Below are 16,803 nucleotides of genomic sequence, written 5' to 3'. Positions count from 1 at the left end.
TGGGCAAACCAGTAGATAAAATGACCTTTTAAACATATTATTATTATCATGATAGTGTGCACCATCGAGATTTCTAGACAGTACTTCCTACATAGTTTAATGTGATTCCTTACTCTGTTATTTTAACTGGCATCCATATACTACTTAGAAAAGATTCATGTTGAGAAGCACATCCCACTTATATTTAGTTAAATAACTGATTTAAGTATGTTTTTTGCATTTATCTTCATAAACATGGATACCAGATCCCTGTAATTCACTCTGAATTGCACTACTCTGATGAAATACCCCTTCTTTTTCTGACCTGGGACAGCCAAAATGACGAAGTGGCCACATAAATATATATTAAAAAAAGAAGTTTTTATATACCATGTGATATTTAAAGAATTGCTCTTTCCTCAATTGTTCTGCAGTTGTGCCAGTTCTGCATTTCCTCCATGGTACAGCAAGGCATACAGATCATTCAGATTGAAGATAAGACCACGATAATCAATAACACACCATATCAGATATTTTATAAGCCACAGTTAACTGTCACCAAACCCCACTCTGGAAAGGAGGTAAGCCATGCACACATGAATTTTTTTAATCTATAAGTTTTCTTAAGTCAGTAATGGTAAGGATCAACTTTTTTTTTTAACCCAGAACAGATCAAAAGCTAACACCAAATATAGGTGAAGGATTCGTTTCTTTGTACTTTCATTAAAACCGTTGTGTCATGATGAGCTCTTCCAAGGTCATTAACAAGGAGACAGGCTCCCAAGCAGCAGATCCGGACGCCCTGGCGGCTTCAGGCTGCCAGCACATCTGCCAGCGCTCCTAACGCCCTGGCAGGAAGCTGGCCTGAGGGCTGGCTGCAAGGCTACAGAAAAGAACATCTGCCTCGCAGAGAAGCCGTGTGTGCAGAAGGCTCAGCCCCAACAGAGCCCCAGATCTGGGAGCACTGAGCTCTGTGTCCAGGAGGAGAGGAAATGTGAAAATGTACCAGCTCATTTATGTTAACATCTCTGTGGCAGAATATGCGGAAAATGAATCCAAGAAGGATTTTTTTTTTTCTTTTTACTCTATGCTTTATACAGTTCAGATGAATAGTTTTATTTTAAGAGAGTAAGGAGATATTTTAAAAGGATTTACAAACAGAATATGTTAAGTGGTATGCTGTTGTTTTATGCTGTTGAAACCGTCACACAGAAAAGTATTATTTTTCTTTACTTTCATCCTCATTTATTGTTAGCCTGTACTTGCGGCTCCTAAAAATTACATTAGAACAATACACTAGGATGAAAGTCTTACTCTTCTAAGCCTACAGTGCATTATAGGATTTATAAAAATGGCAGATTAGTAGAATTTCATCTTGGTTCATTGAAGTATTGATTAAAAATACATAGGTGACCAGAAGCCCCATGTTGGGAAATAGAGGTCAACAGTAATTGCATGGTAGGTGAGGATTTGAGGGAAAAAAACCAGCGTGTGCCCTGAAAGTTTTCCCAGTTCTCCCCACCCTAGGGGCTTCCCAAAGCACTGGGTCAGCACCCTCTACACTAGCACTGCCTTATCTGAAAAGCAGCATAATTTTGCATTCCTTGCAGGGTCTGGGTGAAGGTTCAGTGAGATAATCTGAGAAAAAAGTCCAGGCACGCAGTAAAAGAGAGTTGCCGGCGGCCATCTCCACACCAGCATCCCAGTGGGCTCCTCGTGAGAAGGGGAGGGCCCTCATCCTTTCTGCAGCTGAGGGGGCCCCATTTTTCAGCCCTGACCCAGCTTCGGGCAGGTGTGGGGATTGTTTGAGACAGGGTCATCCCTCCCCTCTCAGGGAGACGGTCTGGAACAGTGGGAGACACCGCAGAGAGGAAAGGAGGCGGCCTGGCTTCCAGCCAGGCTCTGCCACACACTGGCTCTGTGATGCCAGACGCCATCATCCTCTCTCTGGGAAGCAGCTTCCTCAGCTGTGAACAAGGAGCTTCAGATAAATTATCCCTCCAGGTCCTCTTTAAGTCCTAATTCCTGAGACTCTCTCATGTGCCAGAAAGCATGTGGAACTCCAGCTGAGGGCGGGAGGTCAGGGTCTCCTACTCCTTCAGGATGAGCCTTCAGAAACATTTGTCTTCCAAGCTCCCGATTTCCCCTTGTTCATCTCATTCTGATCGCTTCTGCCCACAGTCCCCCCGGGGTGCCACCCTTTCAGTCCAGCCACACCCTCTCCACGACTCCCTTCCCAACACACAGCATTTCTGCTCCATGGCATCTGGCTTTTTTGCAGTAACTGGGGGAGATGGAGAACTTGGCAACCCCCACCCCTTCAGATCACATCAGCTTTATCATTTTCCTTATGCCTAGAGAAGCAGACCCTGCTCTTGCTGCTTGTAATTGTCTCATTCGGGCTTCCTCATGGGAACAGGATATCTAATATTCCCATGTTCCCCCCTCCTGAGAATGTGTCATGGTTTCTTAGAAGCAGTGCTTTAGAGAAGCTTAGCTTCTGTGTCGGACTGTGTAACTGTGCTCTCTCCGCCTCGTCTTGTCTTTCTTCAGTATTTTCACGTTCCAGACAGTGCTACTTTCAGCATTTGCCCGGGTGGCGAGCAGCCTGCCGTGAGAGCCAGCTCCCTTCCTTGCTGGGACCTAATGCCCGACCTCGGCCAGTCCACGCTGGACGCGTCCCTGCTGCAGAAGCAGGTCTTGCTGGCCTTTTCTCCCACCGCCGTTGCCGACAGCGCCCAGTGCTGGAGCCTGCCAGCCCTAGTCAGACAGGAGCTTCCCAGACAGAGCGTGGCAGTGCCCTTGGGGAACTACAGGGAAGATGGCTTCTGTACCAGGTATTTTACATTCTGTGAATGCCCTTCTTTGCCCCATCCATGTGCTGGGAGAGACAAGAGAATACTTGGCAGTGCTCACCACATATAAACTTAACTTTTGCTTTTATTTTTCATGGTTCTGTATTTTGCATACAACTGGACAAATGTGAGGATCACACACGGGTTGTCCCAGTGAACTACGGATGAGATTTTTCCCTTATGCGGCTTTTATTGGGGGAAATGGTGTTTGTACCATAGAGTAGCCATAGTCTATCATAATGAAAAGATGCCCTTCTCCTATGGCTTCCTAGCCTCTGTCAGGTGATAAGAAATAAGGGTTAAAATATGAGAGAGTCAAGCTGGAAAACCTTTTTCTTTTCCCGTATTTTACTTCTATTTCAAAATGGAATTTTTCTCAAGTCATTAAGAGAGATCACTTAGATAAACACAAGTCACAGAAGACTCTGTTCTGTGGTTGTTCCTGCACGCAAGTTACTCCAATTACCAATTACCAATTATGCAAATAACAACCACAGAATCAAGCCAGAGACATGTAATGGTTCGTTCATACTGGACTTTTATTTTGTGGTTGTTTTGCATGCAGTACATCCTTTTTGTAGCTGTCAGGAACAGCTTACTTATGGTATATATAAAAAGTACAAAAGAAAGCATATTGTAACCTTATGAGAGGTACCTTTTTTGTGATTATGAATTTATAGACTTAAGATTTTAGCCATCTTAACTTTGATGTATATAGAGATTTCTAGTTAAAAGATAACTTCCTAACTCAAGTTGTCCTTAATAGTTAAGGCTCTGTTCCCTACACACATCCCTTCTTTCACAACATTCACAAGCATCCATGATTTTATAATCACTTTCCATCCCCAACTCAAAAGGAGTGATTGTCCTTGTATCCTGATTGGAGAAGTATGGTAAGTTGTTGTTGTTACTGAAACAAATTTATCATTATCAAAGGGGAAAGAGCAGTGGGGAGGGATAAATTAGGAGGCCAGGGTTAACATATACACTTCTGTGTATAAAATAGTCAATAAGAACCTACTGTATAGCATAGGGAATTATACTCAGTACCCTGTAGTAACCAATTAGGGAAAAAAATATGTATATAAAGAATATATATATTAAAAGAATATATATAACTGAATCTCTGAGCTATATACTTATACAGTATTGTAAATCAATTTAAAAAATGTCTTCTAAGTGTTATTTTTAGATAATCTTAGATTCACATGCAGTTATAGGAAGTGATTCAGAGAGGTCCCCTGTATCCCTTACTCAGTTCCCGCAGTTGAAACCTCTTACAGAACATCCTACAAACCTAGTATCACATCTAGGATGTTGGTGTTGATGCAGTGAGTGTGTAGAGCATTTCCATGGTAAGTTTCAGGAAGTATTTTTGAAAGCAATGTGAACCTATGTATGGAAAACAAACTTATTTTTAAAACTAAAACACAAAATTTATAATAAACACTTAGAATTTATTTTTAAAATTCAAAGATTTTGTTAATGTAAATGTTTATTGTAATGTAAATGTAAATAACTATTGAGCTAGTTATTAGATTGAACGTGACAAGTGAAAGCATTAGTCACTCAGTCATGTCTGACCCTCTGTGACCCCATGGACTGTTGCCTGCCAGGCTCCTCCATCCATGGAATTTTCCAGGCAAGAATACTGGAGTGGGTTGTCATTTTCTTCTCTAGGGAATCTTCCCGACCCAGGGATTGAACCTGGGTCTCCTGCATTGCAGGCAGATTCTTTACCGTCTGAGCTACTATGGAAGCCCAGTTATGATATTAGAAGTACCATATTTTAGTCCTGACTGCAGTTCTCTTGGTTATCAATAAGACATTCTCTGTGGTCAGCTTGCCTGGCTCTTCCAGAATTAGGCTGAGAGAAGATCCGAAGACTATACTGTGAAAGTGTTTCATCTCCTCCCCTCAGTCCTACAGTGCACATAAGATGGTGTTATTAACGTGATTTTCCCAAATACTAATCAACAGTTCACCTTCGCATTTCAGACAAATGCAGTCTTTGGGAAGAACTCACACTGGCGAACAGAATAGATAGTGAATGGGAAACTCTTTAGTGTGTTGCTATTGCTATTGCTAAGTCACTTCAGTCATGTCTAACTCTGTGTGACCTCATAGACAGCAGCCCACCAGGCTCCCCGTCCCTGGGATTCTCCAGGAAAGACCACTGGAGTGGGTTGCCATTTCCTTCTCCAGTGCATGAAAGTGAAAGTGAAGTTGCTCAGTCCTGTCTGACTCTTAGCGACCCCATGGACTGACTGCAGCCTACCAGGCTCCTCCATCCATGGGATTTTCCAGGCAAGAGTACTGGAGTGGGGTGCCAGTTACTGACTGCTTATAATCAGTGTAAACTGAGGGCCACATTTGGCAAATAATCTGATTTCTTTGATTAATTTGAACAACCAGTCCATGTAATTTAAACTTAAGAGAGATTTTTTTTCCTGATTTGATATGAAATATTTTTTGATAGTCTCTCAGTCTAAATTGGATGGCACCCTACTCCAGTACTCTTGCCTGGAAAATCCCATGGATGGAGGAGCCTGATAGGCTGCAGTCCGTGGGGTTGCTAAGAGTCGGACACGACTGAGCGACTTCACTTTCCCTTTTCACTTTCATGCATTGGAGAAGGAAATGGCAACCCACTCCAATGTTCTTGCCTGGAGAATCCAAGGGACGGGGGAGCCTGGTAGGCTGCCGTCTATGGGGTCGCAAAGAGTCGGACACGACTGAAGCGACTTAGCAGCAGCAGCAGTCTAAATTGGAGCCTTCTCTCTGTCCATTGCAGAGAGCAGTCTATGCCCACACAGCAATTTCTCTGAGGCCAAATAGAAAATACGGCTTTGCTCTTGATAGCCAAAATGGAGATCCTAGAAAGTACGGTGATTTGTGAAAATTGACAGCAAACATACTGAACCTGCCTACCTTTAGAATTAAAAATAGCAAGTACACAGATTCTCCAGTCATCCTTCTAGAAGCACATCGGCTCCTCCTTTACCAAAACTTACCAAGCACTTTTGAGGAGGAAGGCACCCCATCTCTAGAGATTAAGACACATGTACATAGAGGGAAAAAGAAGAGAAGGAAAAGCTAGCACAAGGATATCTGTGATTCTCTCTGAGTACTACAAGTTATGGGGTTTTTTTTAATTTAATGTTATGTTTTTAATTCTTTTTATATTGGAGCATAGTTGATTAACAGTGTTGTGTTAGTTTCAGGTATATAGCAAAGTGATGCAGTTATACATACACATGTAGCTATTCTTTTTCAAATTCTTGTCCCTTTTAGGTTGTTTATGGAACACTGAGCAGAGTTCCCTGTGCTATACAGTAGTTTACACATTTTTTGAATATTTTATGATAAAAAATGTAACTGCTATCAGAAAAAGAAATTAGTAAACCTGTCATTAGTGTCTGGCAGGTAATAGAGGACCGGATGGCCTCTGTTGTCTGGAAAACATTTTCTCTGATGTGTAAGAGGGAGGGTGTTCTAGAGGTTCTGAATATTGCAAATCTAAATAAATATGTACCAGGAGAAAAAGCACGCATTTTTTTCTAAGCTGTTTCTGTTATTTGATCTGATTCTATTCTAGGGCAGTAGCACTAACATATCAAGAACACCTTGGAGTGACTTATTTAACCCTCTCAGAAGACCCTAGTCCTCGAATAATTTTCCACAACAGATGTCCAGTGACAATACTTATAAAGGAAAATACTAAAGGTATATGATATAGTATTGAATTTAAATAATATAAAACTTACATTCTTTCTGGAGGGTTTTAACTTAGTATTTGCCTGTGATCCTTAAGAGTGAACTTATTTGAGAAGTCTCTCTTGCCACATTACATTTAATATCCCCAAGTCTTTGTCTTCAAGGCCTAAGTCTGAATGTGCTTTTTTTTTTTAATTTTAGATATTCCAAAGTTTGAGGTTTATTGCAGAAAAATTCCTCCTGAGTGCTCAATTCATCATGAGCTATATCATCAGATTTCCAGTTATCCAGACTGCAAGACCAGAGACCTCCTTCCTAGCCTCCTTTTGAGAGTGGAATTGCTGGAGGAAATGACAACCGAGTGGAGTGATGCCATCGACATCAACAATCAGGGGACACAGGTCAGCGACCCACATGTTCCTGCCAAAGCCTGAGGAAAAGGTCCCTTTCCTAAGGTTTTGGTGATTGTCTGCTTCTAAACGCTGACTGTCTTGTCTCTGTGTGAGGGCACATGTGTACCTACGTTTACACCTTCATGGGCTATAAATTCTCAGACACAAGTGTGTATCCCCAAAGTGTGCTGCTGCTGCTCAGTCGCTTCAGGTGTGCCCGACCTCTTTGCAGCCGCATGGAAGGTAGCCCATCAGGCTCCTCTGTCCACGGGATTCTCCAGGCAAGAATACTGGAATGGGTTGCCATGCCCTCCTCCAGGGGATCTTCCCAACCCAAGAATTTAACCCGCCTCTCTTACGTCTCCTGCATTGGCAGGCGGGTTCTTTACCACTAGCACTGCCTGGGAAGTACATCCCCAAAGTATACTATACAACTATTTATGAAAGGGGAACACTTGGTAAAACAAGCCCATCTTGGGTCTAAACCCAGATCAAAAGTGAAATAGAAATGTTAATCTTCTTCATGTAAAAGGTAATCAATCCAGCTGTCCAGATTTTAAGACAATCATAATGTCAAACCTGGATTCATTACCTCATTTGAAAATTTACTAATTTTGAAATATACATATTATTCCTAACAGTACATGAAACTTTGTGAATATAAGTACAGTTTTAAAACCCTGAACAGATCAGATGTCCTGATTTGTCCCTGTCTTACTCTAGATGTTGGTGATAATATTTTTGTTGAAAATGGCTCAGGGACCTAGCATTCCCTTTCTGCTCTACCTAAAATTTACCATTTTTCAGTACAATTCAGTGGCAATAAATAGATTCACAATGTTGTAAAACCATAGCCCCTATCCATTTCCAGAAATGTTTCATCGTCCTGAACAGACACTATAAACCCGTAACTCCTCAATCCCCCCTCTCCCCAGCCCACAGTAACCTCTTCTGTGCTTTCTCAGTCTACCTGCTGCAGGCATCTCACGTAAGGAGAAACGTACAACACTCATCCTTTTGCGTTTGGCTTATTTCCTTTAGCATGGTATCTTCCAGGTTCACCCATGTGGTAGCATGTGTCAGAACATCTTTCCTTTTTATGGCTGAATAATACTGTGCTGTACTTTTTTAAAAGTCCCTTCACATCTGTTACTTCATTTGATCTTCACAACTAGCTTATGAAGTAGATCCTATTGTAATGGTAATAAAACACATATTAAAATTAAAAATGTGTTTACAGTAATAATAATGATTATCATTTAATAAGCACTTACTATATGCCAGGCATTGTGCTAAGCACTTTATATTCATTCTTCTCTAACCCATGCAACAGGCAGACAAGATAGGGACTGTCATTTCCATGTTACAGAAGTGAAAACTTGAGCTCTCCGAAGAAACATGGTCTGATTCCCACATGTTACGAGGGAAGGGATGAGGATTTTATCCAGACCTACCTGACTCCACGGCATGTGCTGTGAACTGCTGTGCTCTGAATGCTACTTCCTTACCTGAACTTCCTTAACTCCCCTACTTCCCCAGTCCTGCTGGCACATTTTTCTCATCTCTCTAGAGGTTCTCTCCCTATACCCCTGTGAAGTCCCTACCCATCCCAGGACCCTCTACATACTCATATAACATTTTTAACATTTAATCTCATTTACTTCTGTAAATGATTTCCTACCAAGTCAAGATTCCTGGCAGTCAGACCCCTGCCTTATTCATGCACAGCCTATGGCAGAATGCCTGCGAACACAGTGAGATCTGAAGACATATCAAACAAATAAATGAATGAAAGAGAAGATGAGGCTACCAAGAGAGGTCTTGTAAAGGAGGAGAAGAGGGTGCCAGGCCTGACTTTGGAAACTCTGCCGTGTGAGTGTGATGCAGCAGCAGACTGAGAAGGAGCTGGAGAGTGGCAGGAGGAGGGGCTGGGCGGGGCGGAAACAGGAAAGCCCCTCAGAGAGAGAGAGTTTGCGGGATGGAAGATGGTGGGCAGAGGGCAGGCGAGATCACATTGGAAGTTACAAGTCCAGAGGGAGTGCAAGGACAGGGGAGAAGTGGTATTTTTTTTTTTTTTTTTTTTCAAGAAGCAAATGAGACCCCTGGAGAGGAAGCTTTTTATATGCTGCAGGAGAGGAGTCAGTGGAGGAGATGTGAGAACATGCGCAAGGAATCGCCAGAGAGACAAGTGCAAAACTCAGGGAGTATAATTCTCCTTGAACAGGAGGGCCACGCCCTCTTCTCTGATGGTAGGAAAGAGGTGGGGATGGGCACAAGGGTAGATAGAGATCTCTGGAGGGCTGAGGGTTGGAAATGGAGTGAAGTGATACCCAGTGGCCCTAAGTTTATCAGGGAATGTAGAGCGCAACATCTGCTGAGAGAGGGAGGGAAAGGGGTGGGGGCCTGGGGAGAGCGTAGCTGTGGAAACAGTGAAGGACATGGCCGTGGGCAGGTGCAGGAGGGGCCCCGCTCACCCGGGAGACCTGCACTTGTGGTGCCCCAAACTGCGGAGGGGTGTGATGTCCACCCCGCAGCGCTCGTGTGATGAACAGGGAAGATCCGCAGGGGTGGCACGACCTCTGGAGACATTCCCGGTCTCCGTCCTTTACAGAATAAGCATCACCAGCTTCTCAAAGGCCCCTGAACTGCCCTGCATCCGTGTGAAGGTGTCTGAAGCCTTGCTTATGTGTGTCTAGGGAATGCTTTACAATAGGCAGTCTGCCTGCCAAACCTTATTTTGGGAGTTCCTGTTCACTCTAAATTTCCTCAAACCTTTGTAGTCGGGGATACTTCAAAGCTGAGAGGAGGTACTCTTTCCAACACCCGTACCACCCCCGGTCCGAGGACCCAGCAGAATCTCGTGTTCCCATTAATCTTGGAGGAGCTGTGAGCCATATGTCCTGCAGACCATTGCTCACTTCCTATTCTGGAGGAAGATTCGTTTCAGACCCTTGCTGACGTCTCCTCGGGAACACACCAGGGCGTATAAATCACTGGGGGGGGCGGGGCGTGGGGAGCTGTGTCCTCTGATGAAAGGAAGCAGCCCTTCTGTAGGAGGAAGCTTGTCTTCCAGGAGCCTTGCCTCAGCCCTGGGTGTCGGGCTCATGATGTGGATTTCAAAGCTGACCTAACAAAAGCAGAATTAAAGCCCCAAAAGTCTCCATTATGCCCCAGGGAAGAAAACTCCTCTTTTGTCCATGACAGAGATACCCCTCTGTGCCTCCCCGGTTTTGCAAATCAGACCACGTCTTGTATAATTTTGAGGTGGAATATGAGAGGAAATGTGCAGAGAATAACTATAGTTACACAAAGAAGTGTTCTTTGGATCAAGAGTTACTGAGAAGACCTAAGAATTCTGACAGGTGTGGGTTTTCTGGGGCTGTGTCCCTGGCTCACACCTGGGTGAGGCCTCAGGTGAGAGGCCCTGCAGGGACAGCTGGGGCTCTTATCCATAATGGCAGTGCAGGGACCCTGACAACAGGGGAGGAAAATCAGTAAAGTGTTAGTCACTCACCGACTCTTTTGTGACCCCCCATGGACTGTAGCCCGCCAGGCTCCTCTGTCCGTGGACTTCTTTAGGCAAGAATACTGGAATGCATAGCCATTCCCTTCTCCAGGGGATCTTCTTGACCCAGGGATCGAACCTGGGTCCCCTGCATTGCAGTCAGATTCTTTACTCTCTCAGCCACTATGTTGATCATTTTAAGTCATAATTTTGGTCCTATGAGGGAAATACTTTAGAATCCTGTCATAGTGTATGGGCTTTCAATTGCTGACAGTCCAAAACCTTATTTCTGTCAAAGCTAGGCAACATTCTTTTGAAAAATTCAAGACAGATAAGGTATACAGAAAACACAGTATTTACCCTTTAACTAATATAAACACAGTGAAGTAGGCTTCCATCGTTCAATCAAATACTGAGTTTCTAATATGTGACACTCATTGTATTATAACCTGGAGCTGGGATTACATAAAATACAGTGAACAAAAACGGAACATGGCCCTTTCCCTCAAGGAGATTCCCTGTGGAGGAGGTAGATGATAAGCAGTCCCAGGTGGTTGTGCTGTTACGAACTCTGATCAGTTTTGAAGGAGAGGTGGGTACAGGTGTGCTATGATACAGTGGACAATTAATAGTTTGAGAGGCTGTGTCCCTGCGTATGAGCCCTGACATCTTAGCCTTAAAGTGGAACAGGCAATAAGTAGACAAGAGAATGGAAATCTTGCTTAGCAGACCGAGCAGGTTCAAAGTTTTGGTGCTCAGAGAGGGAGCTCAGAAGGATCGCTTCCAGCGATCTAAATGCCATTGTGGCCAGAGGAGGGAAGGGGGGCCAGGGAGGAGGCTAGTGAGGCGGTTCAAGGCCCAATCTGGCAGGATCCTGTAGCTCCAACAAGGACTTGGGTTTTTAAGAACCACAGGAAGTGATTGAATTGTCTATGAAAAGCAATTTCTGAGCCAAAGAACAGCAGTTTAAACCCCAAAAGGCTGGTTAAAATTATCCCTTTGCAGGTAAATTCTACAAAGATCCAGTAAATTCTCATGATCTTTGAGTCTTAACAGAAGTGTTTAGTAGGGCCAGCATTATCACCGTTTTCTTCTCCGATAAACTCTGGACCTTTACAAAGTGCTTTCCCCTCCAGTCTTTAGTCTTCCATCCATTTATCCAGCAAACTCTTACTGAGGACCTATCTAGGGCCAAACCCTGTTCTCTGAATGTGTTTAATTCCCACGTTCAAGGCACCTGGGTAACTAAATTAATGCAGTCAAGTGTAGTAAATCCTAAGATAGAGCCTTTGATCACTGCAAAAGCTCTAAGGTAGTCGGGGCAGTAATTTTGATGTTTATGTTACTGATGAGAGGATTCAGGCTTAAAGAGTAATCTACTAGGTGGTTTATAATTAAGCATCAGGCTGGAACCTGGGTCTGCTCACATGTGGCTAGTAATTTTTGCTCTACCAAACTAGGGTCACTATCTGTCCTTTGGAGTCCAGCCCTGGCTACAAACATTGCCACCTGAAAGTCAGTAAAAGCACAGGCGAGAAGAGGTTTTCTAATTCCCGCTTTAACCTAGAGCAAGAGTCCCTTCTGTGGCATCCCACCCTAGAAAACTACCCGTGTCATTGTTGGTCAGTCGCTCAGTCATGTCCGACTCTTTGTGACCCCGTGGACTGCAGCACACCCGGCTTCTCTGTCCTTCACCATCTCTTGGAGTTTGCTCAAATTCATGTCCACTGAGTCGATGGTGCCATCCAACCACTTCATCCTCCAACAATCTCATCTTGTCCTCTTCTCCTGCCTTCAATCTTTCCCAGCATCTGGGTCTTTTCCCAAAGACTCAGCTCTTTGCATCAGGTAACCAAAGTATTAGAGCTTCAGCTTCAGCATCAGTTGTTCCATTGAATATTCAGAGTTGATTTCACAGTCATGGCTTATTCCAGCAGTGATTATGAGAAAGTCTTGGCTTGTATCAAGCTATACTCTGTGTCTCTGTAGCATCCATTCACCCACCCTTGTTTAACCCCCTGAGGCATCACAGAGTATTTACTTCCCCTTTAATACAGCAACACTGCAATTATTTGAAGGCAGCTTCAGCATCTTTTCTAACTGTTCCCTTATCCAGGCCAAATATTTCTGGTTCCTTGAATCATTCCTTCAGTAAATGTGATTTCCAGACCCATCACCACAGTTACCCTGGTCTGAACACACTAGTATGTTATGTTCCTTTTTAAAAATCTGGCAGCCAGAATTACACATACTATTCCAAATGTGGTCTAACCAGCTATTACCTCCCTGTGCTTCCATTAATAAAGTAGAAGATTGAGTTAGCTTTTTATTAATGAGTTCAGACTGTTTGTTATTATTGAACTTGTGGTCAACCACATCCTCCAGGTCTTTATCATATGACTTGCTGTACAGTTGACTTTTTGAACCCAGTGACAGGACTTTACATTTATCCCCAATAAATTAAATCTTGTTGCTATTGGCCTAGTCCACTTGTTGAAATCACTTTTAAAAAATTGTGATGCTGTCATCCACCCTATTAAGTATCCCTAGTAGCTTTAGGTCATCCATAGATGTGGTGAACCTGCATTCTATGTGTTCATCCAAGTCATTAATATGTTGAACGGGACAAGTCCAAGGTCTACGTGCTGTGGTGAATCACGAGACACTTCCCTAATGCGTGAGTTCAGTCAGCCAGTAACACTCCAGACTGTACTGTCATCTCGACCATATTTCTTCAATAATAAAATGCATCTATAAAAGCACTTTTAAACTGTACTGTATAAGTATTTCTTATCTTGCTTACAAGAATATCATGAAACACTTTGGTAAATGCCCCGATGAGCCAGGACTTAAATGTGTGATCAGCCCATTTGGTGCCGATCAGATGGGGTAACGCTGAGCACTAATGCTCAAAGAGCATGTGATCATCTTCAGAGACTTCATTAGCCTCCAGCCCCAACTTTTTACATAGAGAAGTAGTTGTCAATGCAAGGGACTATCTGACTTATAAAATGTGTGGGGCAGATGTTTTGGCTTCTTCCTTACTTCCGTCACCTTCCCCATCCCCCCTGCATTATCAGGGCCAGAAGAGAGATCAGCAGATTGGCATCCACTTCTGACATCTGCCAAGTATCCTGGTCAGGAGTCTTCTGTGTGTTTATAGTTGTTCTAGTTGAGTCACCATTTCTTCCAAAGATACTTGGTAGAAGGGATATCTCTAAAGTATTTTTTAGTAATAGAGAAAGAAATCAAACCAGTCAATCTTAAAGGAAATCAACCCTGAATACTCATTGGAAGGACTGATGCTGAAGCTGAAGCTCCAATACTTTGACCACCTGGTGCAAAGTGCCGACCCACTGGAAAAGACCCTGATGCTGAGAAAGATTGAAAGCAAAAAGAGAGGAGGGCAACAGAGGATGAGATGGTTGGGTAGCATTACTGACTCAGTGGACATGAACTTGGGCAAACTCCGGGAGATAGTGAGGGACGGGGAGGCCTGGTATGCTGGCAGCCCATGGGGTCACAAAGAGCTGGACACAACTTAGCAACTGAACAATAACAATAACATACAGAAGGAAGACGTCAGTCAGTCAGGTCAGTTGCTCAGTCGTGTCCAACTCTGCGACCTCATGGACTGCAGCACGCCAGGCCTCCCTGTCCATCACCGACTCCTGGAGCTTACTCAAACTCATGTCCATCACATTGGTGATGCCATCCAACCATCTTATTCTCTATAGTCCCTTTCTCCTCTCCCCTTCAATCTTTCCTAGCATCAGGGTCTTTTCCAATGAGTCGGTTCTTCGCATCAGGTGGCCAAAGTATTGGAGCTTCAGCTTCAGCATCAGTCCTTCCAATGAATATTCAGGACTGATTTCCTGTAGTATTGACTGGTTGGATCTCCTTGCGGTACAAGGGACTCTCAAGAGTCTTCTCCAACACCACAGTTCAAAAGCATCAATTCTTCAGCACTCAGTTTTCTTTATAGTCCAACTCTCACATCCACACATGACTACTAGAAAAACCATAGCTTTGACTAGACAGACCTTTTTGGACTAGACTTACACCCAGAATATCTGTTATTTCCTTCTTCTCCTCCTCCAGTCTTTCCTGCCTTGATTATCTTGGAAATTCTTCCCCCTTCTTTTCCTCTCTCAGAGAGCTAATTTGTCTCCAAGCTTTAGCTCCCATCATCCAGTCACTCCCAAATATCTTATCTCTGGCCATGTCATCCCTTCCAAGCTCCAACTCTGTGTTTCTAGCTACCCACCAGATATCTCTGCCCGAAAGACCTACAGACACATCAAACCGCCGTCATCATCTGAAACCAGAGCACTCATTTTCTGTTCCCTCAAACCAGCTTCTCCTGGAGTCTCTGCTTTAATTAATATCACCCCCATTTTTTCAGTGTTAAAACCTTCAGTAACATTGATATGAACTCGTATTGAATGCCTGCTTCCTGTCAAGCATTCTACACAAATACTGTCATTAGTCTGCACAGGTAGATGGTACGCGAAACTCAGAGAGGTTAACTTGCACAGAGCATGTGGGCCTGGGATTCCATCCCAGGACTGTCTGACTTCCAAGCCCATCTTTTCCTGCAGCACCCCAGTACTTTCCTGTCCCTCACTTCCCCCACAGGTTCTGGCAGAAATTCCTAAGAAGGATCTCTGTATCTTCCCCTTCTTTTTGTGACCAGGGTCTGTTTCAAGTCTTTTATTCATCATCCCTCTGTCAGATTTTAGCAACAGCCCCTTAAAGAGTCTCTCTGTTGTCAAGCTTCCTACCCTCAAACCTGCCTCTACAACTGCCACCACAGTGGTGAGTAAAATAGAGTCCAGCCAGAAAAGTCTCTCCAGGCCACTTGGCTGCTAAAGACAAATCACTCCCTGCAACCAGATAGACCACATCTCACTCCTTATTCCTTCCGCAGGTTAGTGTTCAATCCCATAGCATGTGTGGAAATCTCTTCTTCCCTTTCAAGTCTTGAATTCTTCTATTCCAGGGTTTTCCTTCTTATGATACTCTTTTACAAACTATTTGATCTGGGTGGTGGTGGTTTAGTTGCTAAGCCGTGTCCAACTCTTGCGACCCCATGGACTGTAGCCTGCCAGGCTCCTCTGTCCATGGAATTCTCCAGGCAAGAAAATGGGAGTGGGTTGCCATTTCCTTCTCCAGTGGATCTTCCCAACCCAGGAATCGAACCTGGATCTCTTGCATTGCAGGCAGAGTCTTTACCAACTGAGCTACAAGGAAGCCTTTTATTAATTTTAGTTTAAGTTTAATTTCATAAAATTAGTAAAATTTATATTTATTTCTTCCCAAAATAGAGGGTGAAATGTCTTACGAATTTTTGCCAAAGATCAGCAGAACAAACACAATGCCTGATTTATCACATTTTCAGATCAGTTCATGCTAAGACATCCCCCAATCTGCCATAGACGAGCCAGAGACCCAGGAGAACCATGGTGTATATTCCAGTCCAAGGGCAGGAAAAGATGCAATGAAATGTCCCAGCTCTAGCAAAGGGGGGCAAGTTCCTTCTTCCTCCACCATTTGTTCTGTTCAGACCCTCAGTGGACTGGATGATGCCCACCCACACTCGGGAAGGCAGTCTGCAGAGCCACTGAGTCAAGTGCTAATCTCACCTGGAAACACCCTCACTGACACATCCAGAAATAATGTTTTCATCTGGGTACCCAGTGATCAATCAAACTGACACCAAGTTGACCATCCAAAGAGAAGTGAACATGTGAGGTGGGGCAAAATGAATCAGGTGAAAGAAAGGATTGAAGAGGGATGAAGTCCAGCAAGTGTACCATGATGGGGACTGGAGCCCAGCGACAGAGGGAATTAGGACAAATCAGAGGAGGAGGTACTTAAGGACTTTTAATAACAGGAGTGCCTGTTATTTAACTGAACTGAAGTGCTGGGATGCCGTGTAACTCCCCCTTGACTATCCCGGGTTTATCGCACATAGCCTGTCAGGAGAAGAAGAGAGAGAGAGTGGGAGAGAAGAGCAGGAGACAGACTTCCAAGAACGCCTTCAGTGATTTCCCAGGTGTCACCTTGTAACCTAATTACTCAGTAAAGTAAAAATTGTAAATGTTTGTTGGATATAAATATAGTCAGATATAGATACAATGGTCATCTGAGTTAAATCCACCCATTCCAGTCCTAAATTTTAGTTCACTGATTCCTAAAATGTTGACGTTCACTCTTGCCATCTCCTGTTTGACCACTTCCAATTTGCCTTGATTCATGGATCCAGGTTCCTATGCGATATTGCTCTTTATAGCATCAGACCTTGCTTCCGTCACCAGTCACATCCATCACTGGGTGTTGTTTTTGCTTTGGC

General features: G+C 43.7%; 1 protein-coding gene across 9 annotated transcripts in view; it reads left to right on the top strand.

Moving 5' to 3' along the window:
• The window catches only part of VPS13B (vacuolar protein sorting 13 homolog B), an 806,600-nt gene that overhangs the window by 755,498 nt on the left and 34,299 nt on the right, over window positions 1-16,803 (top strand). For all 9 annotated transcript variants that reach the window (XM_027561445.1, XM_027561448.1, XM_027561447.1 and 6 more), the window contains 4 exons: window positions 414-560; window positions 2,533-2,816; window positions 6,433-6,560; window positions 6,753-6,952. In XM_027561445.1, the coding sequence (XP_027417246.1) occupies window positions 414-560; window positions 2,533-2,816; window positions 6,433-6,560; window positions 6,753-6,952 (759 nt within the window). The remainder of the gene's footprint in view (window positions 1-413; window positions 561-2,532; window positions 2,817-6,432; window positions 6,561-6,752; window positions 6,953-16,803) is intronic.

This window comes from Bos indicus x Bos taurus, chromosome 14, assembly GCF_003369695.1.
Source record: "Bos indicus x Bos taurus breed Angus x Brahman F1 hybrid chromosome 14, Bos_hybrid_MaternalHap_v2.0, whole genome shotgun sequence".
Classification (NCBI taxonomy): domain Eukaryota; kingdom Metazoa; phylum Chordata; class Mammalia; order Artiodactyla; family Bovidae; genus Bos; species Bos indicus x Bos taurus.
The sequence above is the reverse complement of the archived record's forward strand: the minus strand, read 5'-3'. Positions and strand labels throughout refer to the sequence as shown.